The sequence below is a fragment of the Lissotriton vulgaris genome, chromosome 12 (genome assembly GCF_964263255.1).
Source record: "Lissotriton vulgaris chromosome 12, aLisVul1.2, whole genome shotgun sequence".
Lineage (NCBI taxonomy): Eukaryota > Metazoa > Chordata > Amphibia > Caudata > Salamandridae > Lissotriton > Lissotriton vulgaris.
In genome coordinates this window covers 3602000-3622238 of record NC_141700.1, presented here as the reverse complement: position 1 = coordinate 3622238, position 20239 = coordinate 3602000, and the positions used below count along the sequence as shown (strand labels likewise).

Sequence of the window (20239 nt, the reverse complement as noted above, 5' to 3'; positions counted from 1 at the left end):
CGACTCCGGCCCAGCTGCAGGAATTTGTCAGCTATGGGCCCGCCTCTTCGGCCCGACCGGCCTCGCCGGTGCGCCTTCGGGCCCGACTTGGAGTCTTCGCCCTTTACTGACGGAAGCTCCGACATCGCTGTTGGCTCCGACCCCGGTGCCGCAGGGCCCCAAGAATCCAGGCCTCGATCCCGGTCAACACTGGTTGACCTTATGACACCTCCACCGATGCCGACCCCACCAGCACCACCTCTGACGTCGCCTGTGCCACCAGACAACGTCGTCCCCGGTTTCAGCCCCGATGTGATCATGGGGTTGGAACGGGTTTGCTCGATTTCGACACACATGGGGCTTTTCGATCCCTTTGTCCAACCTCCTTATTTTCTTTAAGAAAGGTTTACCCTCCAATCAGGGCTCTTTCTCTTCCATGGGAGCTTAACATTGTTTTAACAAAGTTGATGGGGGCTCCCTTTGAACCTATTCATAGAGCTTCTTTACAACATTTGACACGGAAAGCAGCTTTTCTAGTAGCTATTACATCTGCTCGCAGAGTGAGTGAGATCCAGGCGCGGTGTTGTAAAGAGCCCTACACTGTTTTTCATGGTAACAGAGTGGTTCTATGAACACATCAGAGTTTTTTACCTAAAGTTGTCTCGGATTTTCATATTAATCAGGCAATCACACTCCCTATATTCTTCCCGAATCCTTCAAATCCTCCAGAAAGGTCCCTCCCTTCTTTGGACCTCCAAAGGGTTCTGAAATTTTATTTAGACAAAATAAAGGAACTAAGAAAATCGGACAGTCTGTTTATTAACTATGGTTCCATAAACTCAGGCTCAGCAACTTCCAAAAGACCTATCTCTAGGTGGATAGTGTCTTGCATATCATTGTCATACCAACTGGCCAACAAAACCCTCCCGGGCAAACCTAAGGCCCATTTTACTAGGGGAAAAGCCTCTACCACGGCTCTCCTTAAGAATTTTCCAGTTGCAGAGATTTAAAAAGCTGCTACATGGCGATCAGTTCACACTTTCACTTGTCATTACTGTTTGGACTCTGACACACAGGCGGATGCTCAGATTGGGCAAGCCTCTCTGAGAAATGTATTTGGTTAATGCAATGTAACATGTTTTCTTTAACTGTAGTTGCTCCTGTTTGCTTGTCCGCGAGCACGGGCTTGCTACTCTATTCAGTGCTTATGACTATTGATGAGTATCCCCTGGAAGAGAAGGATAAGTTACTTTTACCTGTAATCCTAGTTCTCTTGCAGGGGTATACTCATCCAAGTCGTAAGCAACCCACTCGCCTCCCCGGATGAGCATTAACAGTGCTATACTGAGTTGCTTGCATCATATATGCTGGTTCCTACAGGTGTATACACCGTAAAAAAGAACTGACTTAACTGTCACCTGTGGTGCATGATGGGAGCAGGGGGATCCTGGAGGTCGTACAGGCACGGTGTCCAGGTTCTTGGAAGCCTTAAAGGCAAGGTGCCAGTTTTTTCTATACAGTGATGTTATTTATCTATGCAGCCTCTGGGCTAATTGCCTGCTATTACCGGTTTTCTTTTCTGAAAGTAAAAGGTTGTTGTGGAACACTATTGTAGTACATGTTCTCTATTGCAATATTTGTATGTGATGTTATTTTCACACAATAGAAATACATGTCATTTTGGCATCTAAGCCTACTGGATATATAATAGGTTGCTATATGTGTTTATATGTATGTTTGGATAGTACTCTGTACTTGTGGTTCTAAACATACACATATATATATATGTATTGTTGTATATGCTCCGGGGTCCTGCACATGGGTGGGGATTATTCAGTGCTTATAACTTTGATGAGTATACCCCTGGAAGACCACTAGGATTACAGGTAAGGAATATATCCTTCCATTTATAGGTGGGTTATAGAGCACATATTTTCTTTTTTTTATTTGACATTTTTATGTAGCACAAATTTGACCCGAATCTGGTATCGGAGCGCTTACATAGCACCAGTTGTATTACATGAGGACACATTAATTTTTTTAGGCACGGGGAGCATACGTGATTTGCCCAGAATCACAGATGTTCAGCGTCATTGCTGAGACTCTAAACCAGTTCCCCGAGTTCGAGGTCGACCGCCCTAGCCGTTAGGCCAACTCCTCTCCCTTGTGACAGGAGGGGACTTTGTGAGAAGTGCACAGCTTGGTAGTGGGAGCAATCACCTGCTTCCACCACCTGAGTTTAGTCTTTCGAGCACACTTAACGTGGTAGAGGATCTGTGATACTGTCGTCCACAGGCACAAGGCCCACCTAGGTCTGAAAAACTAGGAACTCCCAAGTAGCCATTGGGAGTAACAATTATTAGTTTCCTACTCTCCTGATTATTTTAAACCTGTCCACAAGTATTTGGTCACTTTGAGGTGTTTGGTTTTACTTGTGATTGTTAGTGAGTTTGTGATGTCTTTTTAGTTTAAAATTGGGTTCTTTGGAAGTACAGCAAATGGAGCAATGGATATGTGGTGCAAATCCCACACACACTCCTCACATTGTGTGGTGCTTGAATTTTGACTTTAACTGATTTACACCCTTGACACAGGTTGCTGTGAAAGTCAATCAGAGGTTTGTTCCACTTCCTACCCAGCTGACAAACTTTATCCCATGTTCTTACAGCAGAAAGGCCCTAAGGTAGATCCCACGAGATCAAATAAAATCTTTGTTGGGGGAATCCCTCACAACTGTGGAGAGACTGAACTCCGGGACTACTTCAAGCGATTTGGTGTGGTGAGTAATATTCCAACATCTAGTTGCTTCTTTTCATACACTGCATCCCACAACTTCTGGTTCGCGGCATGCATCGGTTGTAGCTGTCTTGTTGTCCTCACGTATTTCTTAGTTCCTGGTTCAGTGTTTTCTTTCGCTTGCAGTAGAATTTAAATCATGTAGTGCTCACATTGCTTTGGAAATAAAGGTGTTTTTCTACTGTTGAGGAAAGATTCTATTTTTCATAGGTGTTGAGGCATCTTTGCAGGTTGGTAGAGAAATAACAGTAAGCAAGTGTCCTATTAGCAAAGAAGAAACGTTAAAACCTCTTTTAAAAAATGTGAATGTGGTGTCCTAACCTAATGTTACCATGTATGGCACCTAGAGGTGTAGTACCTGTTGATGCGTCAGCCAATCTAAAAACTAATAGCAAAAGGCCCCATCAAATCACGGCATGTTAAAGTATCAAGTGTCAGTAGTATTGTGCCAAGGTGACGGCAGACCTACCCCGCACTGCTGGATCCAGGAGGTGGAGGATAGGTCTACAGTCACTTTAGCGCAATACTACTGGCATGTCTACCGCATGAGATTGAGCACAACACCCTGCAGCATTAATGCAGAGAGTCGCCACTCCATTTTTAATCAGGCTGGAAGGCAGGGTCATTAAAATTGTTTTGCCTGACTTTTCCATTTTCCTGTTTTAACTCACTAAGTCTAGTTGACCAACACATTTAACCTTCTACACTCTATAGGTCCCTTACACCCACTGTACCTAAATAGCAAGGAATAAAAGATCTCCGCCAAAGAGCCCCTCCATAGGGTGCCCGTCCGGTATTGCAGCACCAACCCGATGAGGAGCATGCTGGATGATAAAGCAAGACTCCCAGCGGGCTGGGCGCGTGAGGGCCCTCATTCTGAAAGGAAGGATTCCCCCCTCCTTTCGTAAGATACATGTGAGTTCCTTCTTGGGATCTCTCCTCTTCTCCTCCCCTTTATTCATAGAGTATTGTAGCTGGAGTAATACAGGGCTATGAAAGCTTCAGGTTGCAGTTTTTGGCACATGAAGGGCAGCTAATATATATACGTATGTGGTCATTCGGGTATACTGTCGAACTTGGTGCTGGAAATCCGTGTTCGAGCCTCGGAGGCGTGTCCACATCCTGGTATTATAGAGAAATTATGTAATCTACGCGTGCCTGAAAATGTACTGTAAATTACGGTGCTCATGTAAATTGCTGACATAGTTTTGGGTGGAGTTGCACTATATAAATATGCAAAAAAAAAAAAAATTCTTTAAATTGAGCAATAGAACACACTTATAAATGTAATATACACTTTGCTTGCAGTATTGTAATGATCCAGTTTCTACGTTCGTATTTGTAGAATGAGCGAGAGAAAGTTATATAATCGAAGTTTTTGTTACTGCCAGATGTAAGATGGTTGCATACGCTGTTAACAGCACAATATAATGTGGTAGGGCCCAGGAGCAGCATTTTACAAACATAATGAATACACACACACAGATAGATAGTTGAAGTGGGTACGGGCACATGCGCTTGACTCCATTTTATTATGTTGCTGTTGGTAACAAGAAGAATAGTAATCATGATATCATACAGAGATATTCCATCATAAACCGTTTATAACTTATGCTGTACAAAGGCAGGACCACTATATGTGAAATAATACATAGAAGATTGTATCGTAAAGGGTTCATAAGTTGTGGTGCACTGAGGTAGGGTCGGTTTGTGTGGAGGCTGCGATGATGCATAGTCCAGGCAGACCGCACTGGTAATAATGTCTTTTGACTACCGAATTTTGCCTTAAGAAGGCCATGTGGCCATTATTTATGGTGCACTGAGTTAGTGGTACGTCTGGTGCTCAGCGTGTGCGTACCCTGCGATGCTGCGTGTTCCGAGCGGGCTGCACTGGAAGCCTTGACTGTTGCATACTGGACTGCATGAACTTTAAGGGAAAAAAAAAACTAGCATCGATGGTTATCAATTGCTCTGCAAACTGGGTCTACTGATTTCTCCCCATAACAAATTAAACAAATGCACTTCACGCAGTGCATTCTAACTTTCCCAAATTGGGGTGTATGGCTGGTGGCGATGTTGATGACCCAGAGGTACTTGGTATTGCCGGTGGTGGAGGTACATTTTGGCGCAGTCTTCTACATTCTACATGAGCGTAGTTCACAGGATGCAGGGATTGAAGGTGCTTGCGCATACTAGCATTGCCACAGGAGTATTTTTTGTTTCTGCTTTAAATAAATCTAAGCTGAATTCAGTATTAAATCTGTTTATTCAGAGCAAAAAGTATACCGACCTGTGCTCGAAGGGGCACCGGCCACACCATTACAATGCTCAGGTGAAAACACAGTGGGCACAGTTAACAGTCAGAGTCATTAAACACAGCAAGCCGCCTACAACCCAGACGGGCCGGCCGCGTCAAAAAGTAGTGCAACGTGTCGAAAGCTGAAAGTAGCTATGCCTCCAATTCAAGCCCCAAACAACCCTCCCTAACTACCCCAAACGACCCCCCCCTACTCCCATCCCCCACCCCCTTCTTGTCCGCTGAGTAATCCTCCCAAAACCCCAACCAGCCTAGCTGTCCGAGAGGGACAGTTCCTAAACCTGTCCACTCTGTGCTTTACGCCTGCAGGTCTTCTTTGCACGTTCAGGTAGCGGAGTGTCCGCGAGGTGCAACAGTCGCAGGTATCGGGGGCAACTCAGCTCCCGAAATTCCCCGGTGAGCAAAGACCAGAATGGCCGCCAGATATCTGAAAACTCCTCGCCCCGTCCCGCCGCTGTCAGGCACAGCTTCTCCATCCCCAAAACTGTACAAAGTCTGTGCAGCCAGCCCAGATGAATGGGGGGCTGGGGGTCTCTCCATAGTGCTACAATGTTCTGCACCACGGCACCTAGCGCTATGGCAATCAACCGCCCCTCATGGATTTCAAGGGATACATTAGTGCATTCGGCAGACCAAGAAGTACATAGGCCGGGAACCTAGGTAGTTGGGTGTCTAAGTGTGCATCCACGAGGTCTAGGATGGTGTCCCAGTAGTGCCGCAGCCTCTCGCAGCTCCAAAGTAGGTGTTCGAGTGTGCCCCGTTCCTCACACCCCCTCCAACATCGATCGCTGGTCTTGGGTTACCATTGATGGATACGCGCCGGGGTATGGTACCAATACATGGCCACTTTAGTCAGGGTTTCGGTGAGGCCGGTGTGGTAGGCAGAGTGTCTGGCTCTGTGAAAAATCCCCTCCCACTCCTTCCGCTTAAGTTGCCTCCCCAGGTCCTCCTCCCACCTGGCTTTCCCCGGGTGGTAGGTGTCTATGTGAGGGAGGAGCAAGTGTTGGTACATGTCGGAAAGTAGTTTCTTCTCTGACTTGCGCGTGAGGAGCCATTTCTCATAGGGAGTAGGGAAACGCTGCGCCCCTGGCCTAACTGAGGGTTGGAGGACCCGATGCCGGACCTGTAAATACGGGAGCCTGTCCGCCTCCTGGATCCCGTAGTCCTCTTTTACTTTCTGAAAAGAGAGGACGCCTTCCAAATTGAACGTGTGTCCCACCTCTCTACAGGGAGTGGACCTCCATGCTTTAAAAAGCTGCAGGTCTAGGCCCGGGGTGAAGTCGGGATTCCCGAATATGGGCGTCAGTGGGGAGGGAAACAAAGTAAGTTCACTCCGGACAGCCACTTGATCCCAGACCTTCATTACCGTGCTCGTGATATAGGATGCGTAGAGATTAGGGGGCCTGTGGCATCACGGCAGGAAGGGTACACCCTGGAGAGGTCGACCAGCGACCGCCTGGTCCTGGAAGAGCCAGTGTTTGCTAGACTCCAGCTGGTACCATTCCACCAGGGTGCGCATCTGCGCCGCCTGAAAGTACAGGGTAAGATCCGGCATACACACGCCACCATGTGCAGGGGGGAGAGTCGCTATCCGCTGCTTAAAGCGGGGGCGGCGTCCATTCCAGACATAGCGCGTCAAATCCGCTTGCGTCTTCTGGAGCCAGCCCATCGGGGGGCGCAGGGGCAGGGTCTGGAAGATGTATAGAATTTGTGGTAGAAGGGTCATCTTGACCACTGCGACACGTCCAAGCCAGGAGAGCGTAAGGCGATTCCACTTCCGCAACGTCTCACTTATTTGGGCGCCCAATTTGGTGTAATTGGCTTCCACCGTTCCCCGCACCGTCGGCGCCAGTAGAACCCCCAGATAGGGAACTGTGGAATCGGACCATTGCAGAGCAAACTCAGCCTTGGCATCCGCTAATACGTCGGGGGGGGGGGGGGGGGGGTGTAAGGACACATTCAGGGCCACCGACTTCCCCACGTTGATTTTAAAGCCCGAGGCCTGCGCAAAGGAGTGTAATTCAACTAGAAGTGCCCGCAAAGACTGCATAGGGTCCATCAGGGAGAGCAGAACATAGTCAGCATACAGGCTGATCTTGTGCGTGTCGCCCCCAAAGGGGATGCCCTTAATGCGTTGGTGATGTCTGACTCTCTGCGCCAGTGGCTCCATATAGAGCGCAAACAGGAGAGGGGAGAGTGGGTACCCTTGCCTGGTCCCCCTTCCTATCGGAAAGCGCGGGGAGGTGTGGCCGTTGACCCGTACCGTCGCGGTGGGCTGTCGGTAGCAATTAAATATCCGATTCCGGGTAGTCTCCCCTAGACCGAATCTCTGGAGCGCCTGGTCAAGATAGGGCCAGGGCACCCGGTCGAATGCCTTCTCGGCATCAATAGCCAGGAGCATGCATCCCGGTCTTGTGCGCGAGCCCGCCTCAATAAGGTGGAGGACGCGTCTGGTGTTGTCACTCGTTTGCACTGAGGGATGAAGCCTGCCTGGTCGGGTTCGACAAGTTGTTGCATGTATGGCGCCAGTCGGCTTGCAAGAATACCCGTAAAGAGCTTAAGGTCTACATTCAGTAGGGAAATTGGCCTGTAAGATCCGCACTGAGTGGGGTCTCTACCGGCTTTCGGAATCACTGAAATCTCCGCCTCTAGAAGGTCTGGGGTGATAGTCCCGGCCTGATCAAAGGTATTGAAGAGGTCCCTCAGCAGGGGGGCCACTTGTTGGCAGAAGGTCTTATAAAAGGCCGCTGAGAAACCATCAGGCCCCGGGGATTTCCCCACCTTGAGACGGGAAATCGCGGAGATGACTTCCTCCAGACCAATGGGTCTGTCGAGGAACTGAGACTGCGCTTCGGTCAACGATGGGAGAATTGCCCCGTCTAGATACTCGTCACTGCACCCCACGTCCAGCTTGTCCGCTTCATACAGATCGGCGTAAAAGGACCCGAACGACGCCGCCATGGCAGCGTCCTCGGTGAGCATATCACCACGAGCAGTTCGGATGGTGTGGACATGCCTCTGCTGCCGCTGTTCCAGCAGCTTACATGCTAGCAGTCTCCCGCAGCGGTCCCCACCTGTGTAGTAGGCATGCTTCAGGCGTATAGCCGCGAATTTCGCGACGTCCTGGTCAAGTGCGGCGAGCATCTTTTGCTCTATGCAAAGTTGGCGCCACGCCCTGGCCGCTCCGGTGCGTTGGTGTAGCTGCTCAAGTTCCTTTACGCGCTGTGTGAGGTCAGCCCTTTTCTGCGCACGCTCCCTATTGTTGGCCACCGCCAGGGAAATAAACTCGCCCCAAAGGACCGCTTTTAGAGTAGCCCACTGGGTAGCTTTGGTGGTGTCACCGTTAGCCTTATGTGTGAGGAATTGACTGATTGCTGCCTTGATCTTCTCCACTGTGGAGGGGTTCTGCAGCAAGCCATTGCGTAGGCTCCAGTGTCTCTGTGGGCCGGGCGTATCGGGCACTAAGAAGGATGCAGAGATCGGGGAGTGATCCGAGAGCGAGGCCGGCTGGATCTCCACCTCGTGCGCGCGAGATGCCAGTTGAGCGGAGCGAAGCAGGTAGTCTAGCCGCGCATAAGACTTATGAGCCGCCGAATAGTGTGTGTATGCTGTGTCGTGGGGATGAAAGTGCCTCCACAGATCCATAAGACCCAGATCTGCAAGATGTGCATGGCCCTCTGTCGATAGAGCCCCTACCTGTCCCACCCTCTGGTTGGAGCGATCGGCGACATTGTGGAACACCAGATTCAAGTCCCCTCCCAGTAACAGGTGTTGGTTCGTGTTGGCTGTGGCTGTTTAAAGCGCTGAATGCAAAAATCTTTCTTGTCCTTCATTAGGGGCGTATATGGAGCCTATGAGTAGTGTCTGGCCTGCCACAAGGAAGCGAAGGAGTAGAAGTCTGCCTTTAACCTCCGCCTCCTTCTGCAGTACTCGCCCCCGGAAGGATCGCGCTACCAGTATGGCCACCCCAGCTACTTTCTTGGACGCGGAGGAGAAGTGCTGCACCGGGAAGGCGCGGGACCTAAGTCTGTAGTGGTCCTTGGATAGCAAGTGCGTCTCCTGCAGAAGGCAGATGTCCGCCCGTGAGCGCTCTAAAAGTGAGAGGATCGCCCTGCGCTTGTTGGGGCTATTAAGTCCCCTGACATTCAGGGAAAGAATAGTCAGTGGAGGCATGCTACCAGATGTGGAGTGCGTGCGTGTTCGTGTGCAGTGCGTGTCAGTGGCTCGAGAGGTAAAGGTGCAATGAAGGCAGTCAGTTTCGGCGGACAAGAAGGAACCCCTCCTCCCTCCCCCCCTCCCTTCCCATCAAAAGACAGACCCACCCTAACCCCAACCAGCATGCCCCACCAAGCCCATCCCGCCCACACCCAACCTCCCTCCCCCCCACCTCCCCCCAACAGAATCCAAACCTGGAACCAAAGAAAACAAACCATAGTCCCGGTCCCGGTGGACAACACCAGTCCGTAGAAGGTCTCTGCAGGAAACGTGGCAGTGGCGGCGCCACCCCGCCCCCGACCCCCCTCCCGTTAAGGCAATGTGTGATGGGCGACCCCCAGCATGTTGCTCATGGGGGAATGGCGGTGTTCCGCACCACCTCCTGGACTGCTGCCGCTTGTTCCTGGGCAATAGTCTCGGGGTCTGGCTTCAGGCGCGCCCCACGTCTGCGCCGTTGGCCCACCCTCTGCCAGTCTGCCTGGTTGCGTTGCACCGCTCCGTTTTGAGAACCGTGGGGCGATCCATCCTCTGTGTCTGAGAGGTCTGGCAGGTCGATGTTCAAGAGGGTGCAGGTGTCTCTGAGGGAGCGGAGTTGGTGCAGCTCCCCCTGCCATTTGAAAATGATCCGGAACGTGTGGCCCCAGGAGTACGGTATCTCTTTTTCGCGCAGAAAAGCAGTCACAACTTTAAATTCGCGCCTCTTCTGCTGCGTGATAGCCGACAGGTCCTTGTTCAACGCCACATTCACTCCTCGAAACTGCAGAGGTTGCTTCAGTCGGGCTTCCTGGAGGATTAGGTCCTTCAACGGAAAGTCCGGGAGGTAAGCTAGGATGTCAGGCGGAGGAGCCGGGGCCCGCCGTGGCAGGCCCACCCTATGAGCTCGGTCAATACGAATGGGGAAGTCCTCCGCTTCACCTAGTATCTCCCGGAAGAGGCCCTGCAGGTATCCTGTGACGCTATTCCCTTCGGCGTTCTGTGGGACATTCCTGACCCGTATATTATTTCTCCGGGAGCGGTTTTCCAGATCTTCAGCGTGTGCCTGCATGACGACTTGTTGCTCCTGAAGGCGGAGGACCTCCTGCTGCAGGTGTACTAGCTCTTCACTGCGTGCGTTGCCGGTCTCCTCCACCGCCGCCACCCTTTCCCCCAGTCCATCCAGGTCCCGACGGAGTTCTCGTTGTTCTCCAGCAATGTCCTGTTTAAGAGCCTGGAAGTCTTCCCTGAGGGTATTGAATAGCGATTCCAGAAAGGTGCGGGTGATGGGAGCGTCGTGCTCTTCCTGGTGTTGCGTCCCAGCATCAGCCGGGGTGGAGGGGGGCGTCTGAGTCTTCTCCCCTTTGGTAGTAGGCTTGTGGAGAATATCCATGATGGTGCGATTAGTCCTGCGGCTCGCGTTGGCCATGTCGCCTCCGGGGCCCAGACCGCGTCACACGTGGGCTCAGGGGTCACTCGGTCCACCTGCCGGCGCTGCTGCCGCCCTCCGCTTCCCTTGGTCGTCACCTCTGATCTGGGCCCTGTCCGCTGGGTACACCATTTCCCGCTATGAGCAAGCGGTCCACTCCCAGGCCGGCCCCGCCGAGTGTCTCCTACTCCTCCTGCCGGGGACTCGAGTTCCCTGTCCCCCGAGATGTGCGGCCCAGTCCTCGCTATGGCTCGGGCCCTCCTGCACTCCAAGGCTCTCTGGGCTGCAGAGGAAGCGCGCAGGGGGGGCCCTTCTCCTCTGGCACGCTCAAGGGCCCGATCCGCCCAGCCGGCACCCCCAGGCCCGGAGCCCCTGCTCGCTGCCCCAACTTGCTCTCGCCATGCTTCAAGGGCTCTCCTCTGCTCGCGACCAGGTGTGTAGGCCTCAGGTCGGTCCCCCAGGCTAACGGCGCGATGTCCTGCTGAGGCTCTCGGGCCCCCAGCGTGGCGGGCAGTCCCAGCGCCAGCAGCGAGGCTCCCGTCTCGCCCCCCCCCCGGGCCTGCTATAGTCTGTGCTGCCTCTGGCTGCTAGTTTTGCGCGTCCCTCAGGAGCCTGCGATCTCACCTCCTGCTCCGGTGAAGTCCAGGCCCCGCTTGTGTGGCACCGGGTGCTGTGGGAGGAACCCCTTCCCCTCCTGGGGTCTACGTCGCTGTTGTCGGGTCCCTCCGGGTCTATCCAGCTGCGCCGCCGCACCAGGCCACCGGCGTCCGCCAAGTTCGCTTAGGCCCAAAGCCGGGGCCTCGATTTAGATCTCCTGCCCGTGGGGGGTGGGGCGGTCGCCACTCTCAGCCGCCGCCGGTGCCCCGCGGGGTTGCCAGATCTCAGCAGGTGTCTGCCGCTTGTCGGACCACGCCAGTGAGGGCCAGGCGCGGCCGCGCCACCCGCAGGACCCTCGGCGTCCAGCCAGCGAGGCTACGTCAGGGCCTCCCAGGCCCGGAGCCGGGGACTCGAGTAAAGTAGCCCGTCGGCCGGGAATCGGGCGGCCGCCGCGCCTCACCGCTCAGAGGGCCTCCGCTCCGGTCCTCGGCCGGGCCAGCAGCGCCCTTCGCCTGTCACTCCGCCCGCAGACCGTAGGACGGTCCGTTGCTCACGCCGGCCCGATCTGCTCTCGGGGCCCGCCTCAATGTTGGCCGTTTCCCGCTCTGAGCCGGAGCGGTCACTCCCTCTCCTGTCCCGCTGGTCCAGGCCGGGGGTCAGTCTCTTCGCCAGTGGTCACCAGTCGGCTCTGCTGGGCAGAAATCGCCCGTGTGGAAGGTCGCCACTGCAGGGGAAAGGCGAAATCGGGATTCGGGCCGGGGAGCCGAGGCAAACCACGTCCACCTAGCCCGCCATCTTAGCCACGCCCCCCTCTAAGCTGAATTCAATGCTGTCCGTAGTGTAGATCCAAAGCTGAATTCAAGTTGTGAACTCTGCTGTCCGTACTGTAGATCGAAGGCCGTAGTCAGTACAGATATCGACGAAGAATTTTTGTCACTTATTTTAACAAAATCTGAAAACATACATACAGTACAATTGTCTCTGCATTAAATAAATCAAGGCTGAACTCCTTACTGTCCATAGTGTAGATGCAAAGCTGAATTCAAGTTGTGAACCCTGCTGTCCGCAGTGTAGATCTAAGGCAGTAGTCAGGACAGACATCGAGGAATCTTTTTTTGTCACATCCTTTAACAAAATCTGAAGACATGTAGCGCAATTGTCTCTGCCTTGCATTAATCAAGGCTAACTTCAATGCTGTCCCATAGTGTAGATCCGAAGCTGAATTCAAGTTGTGAACCCTGCTGTCCGAAGTGTAGACCAAAGGAAGTAGTCGATACAGGCATAAGTCTGTTGTGCTGTGGCGCTGAGTTCCCAATAGGCCTGTATCGAGGAGGCACGTGGTCATGGCGGCAGCCATGTGGCAGGGTGTGGACCTTCGCTGTGGCAGGGTCTTTTGTCTTTGCACAAGTGAACCACGCCCAAGGCGTAGTAGCCTAATTATTTATACTCTTTTTTTTTTTTTTTTTTTTTTTTTTGATAATCAAGTTTTATTAAAGTTTTGAACACAAGAAAATTCATTCGCAATAAGTCACATAGTCCCTTAAAACACCGTAGAGTCACCCACACGACATCACAAAGTAGATCAACATGGAGAGAACGAGTCTTTGGTTCCCAGCGACCACAACATAATATCAGAGTCTTCACGGCGGTAGTACACCAAACCATTTGCCCCATATCTTGTTAAAGAGTTCCGGGCAACCCCTTGCCTCAAAAACGGATTCCTCTTGATTCCCACCCCAGTCCACCCCTCTACTCCATTTCGACAAGGTTGGTGCCTCCCTCTGAGACCACTTAGCTGCGATGTCCCGTTTCGCCACTGCCAGCGCCGTACCTAGAAGACGCTTATCGGCCCGAGAGCCGTACAGACCATCGAACACTCCAAGAAGCAAATGTCTCGGGTCATGCGGAACCACTCAACCCAGCACACCCGTGAGCTCCCTCTCCACCCCCCTCCAGAATGACTCCAGGGCCGGGCATAGCCACACCACGTGGAAGAAGTCAGCTGGGGTACCAGCGCATCGGGCACATGCCGGGGAGGGCCGCACGAAAGAGACGGACCGGCGTCAAGTAGGCCATGTGAAGGAAGTAGAGCTGGACCAGGCGTAGTTTCGAGGATGTGTTTAGGGTTCTGGGCGCCATAAGGGCGTTACGCCAGTCCACCTCATCCAAGGGGCCCACCCACTCCTCCCATTTCTCTCTAAGGTGATCCGAAATTATTTATACTCTTACGCTGGAGTTGCGTACGTTGGACCAGCCCACTCCACTTTTCCTTCAAAGGGAGGAGAGACAACACAGCTACATGACCGAGATATTCCCCAGTGTCTGAGATAATATGGTTGCGTCCACTGCTCAGTACACTACACGTATCAATAGTATATCTACACACGGAAAAGTTTTTGGTTTCTATAGTGAGTTGTGTATAGCATTTCACCGGTAGTCTTGGCATTGTGTAAGTTATGGTTGATGTGCGTGTTCCATCCCTTATACATAGTTGGTTGCCACATCTCTGAACATTCAGCTAGTGTGCTGTTGAGGGGATATATTATTTTGGGAAGGCCGTTGTCCTGTTTTGCTCTACCTTTGAGGTAGTAGAGGGGGAGGAGAAAGGAGGGTGCTTATAGTGGTGGTGGCACTGGGTGTTCTGATTTTGTTGTGTGTTGGAAGTGCATAATTAGTACTTCTATCACATATTAGTCTTTAAATATGGGTGTGATTTGGATGTAATTCACGCAGTACATAGTCGACGTCATTACACTAGTTAAATATTGATGTTAATTTGTAAGTGGTAAATGGAACTATTGCCTGTTTTTTTAGGTAGCATTGCAGATTTGCCTTGTTGTTGAAAGTATGGGGAAGTGGTGTTTTTTTGTTTTATTTCTAAGGGAACGCCTAGTTTGTATATTATTATCGTTCGTTGTGGTTCTGGTTTGTAGGGATTTGGTTGGAGGAAGGAATCAATTGAAGAGTGGTAATATTTGCAGTTTTTACTAGGATGAGAATGGTATGATAATTATAAAAGATAGAAAAAACAGATCTACTTAATGAACATTATAATTGGGAATAATCATTTAAAAAACCTTTGAAATTCACTGAGAAAACCATAGGTTTCAGGGGTATTCTAGTTAGCCGGACATTTCACTCATACAAAATCATTGAAATTCCTCCGTTATAGTTAGTTGTACTAACTGTAACTCTCGTGCCCGCAATCCACTGCTGATGATGTCACATATTAAGTCATTCATGACGTGGTCAGTGACATCACTGATGACATCTTAAATGACATCACTGATGACATCATCTACATGACAATCAGATACACCTCATCATACACTAGTATAACCTTTCATCACTCACTGTAAAATACAGAGTACCATATTTGAATCCATTGACACACTAATACAAGTATCTAAAAGTGATTCCTAGATCTACACACACATCTAATCAATTACCTATAGATTCACTCATACATGCTATCAATGATAATAGAACACTATCAAATATACTTATACACCTATATTGACATTACACACCAGCACACATCCCATTTACTTATGCAGTCATCCTACACATTTATGCAAACAATGGATCATACTTACATTTACTCAGCTACACACTTATACAAACACCACTTAATTTATTCATATAGATAGTAACTCATACTTAGTGTGTTATAAAATCACTATTACAAGTATACAGTTATCCATACAGTCACTCATGCAATCACAGAGTCTTATGTATAATTATTTATATACAACAATTGTCACATACACTGCCTTTTATTATTCTAGTTGGTTGGACATGTACCATTGAGAAATATATTTGCTTATCAGCATACCCATAAACATATTCACTCACCCAAACAACTATTATGACATGTAGTCTTAACGCCTTATACCTACTGAATCAACTATTGACACATCTTTGGGAAGTCACACACCCCCCACCGAACCACAGCCGCATTCACTCTCCGATACAAATAATCAATTAACTAATCAATAACTAATATAGACTTTCACGTAGCTAGTAAGAAACTGGTGCAGCAGTTTACACAACTGACAAAGTAATACAGATATTCACACAGTTTAGTCACTATCCAATATATTTAGTGAGACACTGTTAGACCTGTCAGCCCTTTGGGTGGTCCCTCCTATTTATTTATTTTTGTCTTCTTTTTGCCCCTCAATTCCTTTAATTTTTATGTCCACTGGAATTTTTTTGCTGTTGTCCTGGGGGTTAGGTACTCCTTGACCCTATAGTTTCTCAAAGGCCTTGAAATCCCTCCTTTTATAGGGCAAGTTTAGCTACACAAAATGGTGGCCAGTAACTGCCATAACTCATTACCTCAGGGACTGGGCCATAGACACATAAGGGGCATCTAGAACCTTCTGGCCTATTCTAGACACTAGGGGTAGGGGGTATAAAAGGCCAACTGTAAGGCGGCCATTTTGTCATACAGAGAAAGAGTCAGGTGGAGTGCAGGCTGTGGTATCCGGTGGGGGTAGGACATTCAGAGGGTTGACTTCCTTCCTTAAGGGTTGCCTCCTTACTGCTTTCACCACCCTCTCCCCTTCTTCTGCAGACCTGACCCTGCCAAGTTTTGTTCCTGATGACCCTGGACATAAGATCCTCCCAAAACCTGAAAGTCGACCTCTAGCCTGAGGGGGAATTGGAGTGATCTTAAGAGACTGAACTGTGAGGTAGTTGGCCCCCGTTGTCCAGTGGGTCAAGACAAGTCAAGTTAAAATTTGTATAGCGCACTACTCACCCAGAGGGTCTCAAGGCGCTTGAGGGGGGTGTGCTCGCTACTTGTCAAACAGCCAGGTTTTGAGTTGTTTTCTGAAGGAGAGGTGGTTCTGTGTAAGGCGGAGGTGGGTGGGGAGAGAATTCCAGGTTTTGGCCGCTAAGGAGAAAGATCTTCCACCCATGGTAGCTCTTCGTATGCGGGGAAAGGATCAGCTGTGTGTCGTCAGCGTAGGAGATGATGTTGAGGTTGTGTTGGCGTGCGATGGATGAGAGGGGGCTCATGTAGACGTTGAAGAGCGTGGGGCTGAGCGATGATCCTTGTGGTATGCCGCAGATGACTTCGGTGGCCTCTGACCTGAAAGGGGGGAGGCGGACTCCCTGGGTTCTTCCGGCGAGGAACGAGATGATCCAATCCAATGCTTTTCCTTGTATCCCGGCGTTGCTGAGGCGTTGTACTAGGGTGCTATGACAGACCGTATCAAACGCTGCGGAGAGGTCCAGGAGGATGAGGGCAGCTGTTTCCCCGTTGTCGAGTAGTGTTCTGATGTCGTCTGTGGCTGCGATGAGGGCGGTCTCGTCGCTGTGTTTGGTTCGGAAGCCGGACTGTGAGGGGTCGAGGGAGCCGTTGGATTCGAGGAAGGGGGCGAGCTGACTGACGGTCTTCTCTATGACTTTGGCAGGGAAAGGGAGGAGCGAGATGGGGCGGTAGTTCTTAAGTTCATTGGGGTCTGCTGTAGCTTTCTTTAGTAGGGCAAGGAGTTCGGCGTGTTTCCAGCTTTCCGGGAAGATGGCGGTGTTGAGGGAGCAGTTGATGATATCCTGGAGATGGGGTGCTATGATGCAGTCAGCCTTGTTGAAGATGTGGTGGGGGCATGGGTCGGTTGGTGATCCGGAGTGAATGGAGTTCATCAGGCGGATGGTGTCTTCGGTGCTGATCGGGTTCCAGGCGCAAAGGGTGGTGGCGGGGGGCTTCAGTTCGGTAGTAAGGGGGGTGGACTGGTCGCCAAAGCTGTTATGTATGTCAGCGATTTTGCTGTGGAAGAATGAGGCCAGAGAGTCGCAGAGGTCTTGAGAGGGAGTGATGTCGTTGGAGACGGCGCTGGGATTGGTAAACTCCTTGACAATGCTGAAGAGTTCCTTGCTATTGTGGGCGTTGCGGTCGATCCGCTCCTCCAAGAAATCAGCATTTAAGGATCGAATCAGCTGATGGTGTTTGCGGATGGTGTCCTTGAGGGCGGTCATGTTGTCTGTGGTTGGGTTTTTTCGCCAGGTTTTCTCTAAGGTGCGGCAGTTCTTTTTGGTGTTCTTGAGGTCGTCATTGAACCAGGAGGCTTTTTTGTTACCTTTGTTGTTGTGATGGTTTTTCAGGGGTGCTAATTCGTCAGCGCAGTGGGTGATCCATTGTGCGAGATTGATGGCTGCTTTATTTGGATCCGATGATATGGCGGGGGGGGGTTTGGTTTAGTGATGTGGTGAGCTGGTCGGTGGTGATTTTGTTCCAGTTTCTGCGGGGGACTTGTGGGTGGTGGTGAGTCGTGGTCTTTCCAAAGTTGAAGTGGACGCAGCTGTGGTCTGTCCAGTGGAGTCCTGTGGCGTGGTTGAAGGAAACGTGCTTGCTGGAGGAGAAGATTGGGTCGAGCGTGTGTCCGGCGTGGTGGGTGGGGGTGTTTACCAGTTGTTTGAGTCCGAGATTAGCGAGGTTGTCCAGGAGGGTGGTGGTGTTGCTGTCGTTGGTCTTCTCCAGGTGGAAGTTGAGGTCCCCTAGGAGAATATAGTCCTCGGAGGGGAGGGCGTGTGGGCTGATTAAGTTGGTGATGTCGTCGCTGAATTGTGTGCGGGGTCCTGGTGGTCTGTAGATGAGTACCTCTAAGTGTGGTCTTGGGATCGGTGTATATCTGGAAGTGAAGATGTTCGGCGGCTGTGGGGGTGTCGTCGGAGCTGGTCGAGATGCGGATGGTGTTCTTGTGGACGATGGCGATGCCTCCTCCTGTTTGGTTGATGCGGTCCTTTCGGATGATCTTGTATCCGTCCGGGATGGCTATGGCGATGTCGGGCGCTGATGAGGCGTTCATCCAGGTTTCTGTAAGAAAGGTGACGTCCGGTGATGTGGTGTCGAGTAGGTTCCATAGTTCAATGGCGTGTTTGTGGACCGAGCGCTTGTTGAGCAGGATGCACTTTAGGTGGTTGTTGTTAAGGGTTCTGTTTGGTGGTAGTGGTTGCAGTGTGGGACCTGATGCAGCAGAACTTGCAGGATTGGCAGGTGAAGGGTCCATGGGTGTGTCCTGGGGCGGCTTGGTGGCAGTCGGGGAGTCGGCCGGTGTTAAGTGCAGAGAGGGTTGCGGCGTTGTACGTTAGGCGGGTGGAGTTGATTTTGCGGGGGCCAGGGGGTTTGGCGCTGGGCGCGGTCCAGGCGCGGACGGGCGTAGACGGGCTTACCTTTGGCGCGAGCGCTGCGCGTAAGTTGCTCTGCCATAAATGGAGAGTGGAGGGGGGCGAGGGAGGAGCAGCTGGGAGGCGGGAGCGGGGTGGCGAGTGGGGATGGTAGCGGTGAAGCTGGGGGGAGCGGGGGTGGGGCCGGAGCAGCGTCAGGAAGCGTGGCCGAGGAGGGATGAAGGCACGCTAAACACAGGGTCCCGGAGGATGATATGGGGCAGTAAACGCAGGCACAATACTACAGGAGCACGAAAAAGATGCAATAGTATGTTATAGGGGTACGATTTAAATACAGCTGAAGGCACAATATACTTATCTGAGTCGTAGGTAGGCAGGCAGCTGCGAAGGGGCACGAGTTCACTCTGCAATGGGGCACGATTATGAGCACAGATTCAGCAGCAGCAATGGGGCACGACTTCCTAACGCAGATGCAGGAGAGCATTACCACGATAGGAGAGAGAACAGAAGGTGCAGATTTGATACCCCCCCCAACTTTCTTCTCCTTTGGTTTATATCCATAAATACTCCACGCTTTCCCCTACTGACCCCCTCTCACCTGGGCAATATATCGCCAACGCGTGAACATCTTCTCTCACGAGTGAGACTGAGAGGAGAATGGTGAGCCTGGGGAAGGAGTCGGTGTCAGTGACAACAGGTAGCGTGGCCGCTCCGAGGAAAGGGCAGAGTGAGTGACCGTGAGAAACGTTCAGTCGCGGAGCTGCGCAGGCCCCGTGAGGCGAACGCTAGTCCCTGTGTGGGGGAGGCGCTGTTGAAGAGGAACGCGCCGCCGCGGAGCTGCGCAGGCTCCGGGAGGTGATCGCTAGTCCCTGTGTGGGGGCGGAGCGGCAACAAGAGACCTGCCGCGATCGAGCAGGTTCAGGTAAGGAGCCTCTGGTCTCTTGCGCTTGCCCACTGGTGCCGCTTTCCCTGGGAGTCGGCGGATACGGCGCACTGAAGGGAAGTGAGAGAGGCGCGGCCGCCGCTCCCCTTCTTCCCGCGCAGCCTTCTCACAGTGTTAGCCCTGGGACCGAGTGGCTTGACCTGTGGGGGAGGCATTGTTGGGAGCGGATTGGGGCCAAGTAAAACTTCTGGCCTCCCTCAGCTGACCGGGACGTTGGAGACATATGCTAAATACTTCAAATAAGGAGTGATCTAGGGGCTAAAGAGGGAACTGGGATCTGCTGTGGGTCTGGGGATTGTCAACAGAAGGTCCCGGAGGGGAAATTCTTCCCCCTATAACCTGACTGGAAGTACAAAGTTGGCAAGTCAGGGAGAGTTGAATCCAGGAAGCCATTGAGACCCTAAAAAAGGGGAACCAGGAACTTGGAGAAGGGTGACAAAGTGGGAAAAATGCCTCTGAGCTTATTGTAATGCTGTCAGTGACTGTGTTTATTACTTAACCTTTCTATTACAGTGGCGGAAGAGAAAGTCTACTTTAAATTAAATGTGGAACTGTCTGCTAAACCGGAGTATCTTCCTGTTTTAAAAGACAAAGGGCTTTTGAGTGAAATGTACACACTGTTCACTCCATAGAGAAACACTAATCTTGCCGCAACTAAATATAAACTGTGAAGTTGTTGTTTAACTTTTACCTTTTGGGAGAATAAGTGTATCACCAGGTACAAGGTTTTGTTGAGTTTTAATTGATGCAAAGGAACAAATAGAGAAATACTTGATGTAAATAATAACAAAGCTTTCAGATGAGATAAATAAGAGTAAACAGAATTATTTTTATAAAACAGCCCATATTTTCCTAA

General features: G+C 51.2%; 1 protein-coding gene across 11 annotated transcripts in view; it reads left to right on the top strand.

Annotated features, from left to right (window-relative positions):
- Nucleotides 1–20239, top strand: part of DAZAP1 (DAZ associated protein 1) — a 700578-nt gene that overhangs the window by 177610 nt on the left and 502729 nt on the right. For 9 of the 11 annotated variants that reach the window (XM_086946666.1, XM_086946663.1, XM_086946664.1 and 6 more), the window contains exon 5: nucleotides 2648–2758. In XM_086946666.1, coding sequence (XP_086802792.1) covers nucleotides 2648–2758 — 111 coding nt within the window. The remainder of the gene's footprint in view (nucleotides 1–2647; nucleotides 2759–20239) is intronic. The other 2 variants (XM_086946660.1, XM_086946658.1) reach the window with 1 other exon arrangement.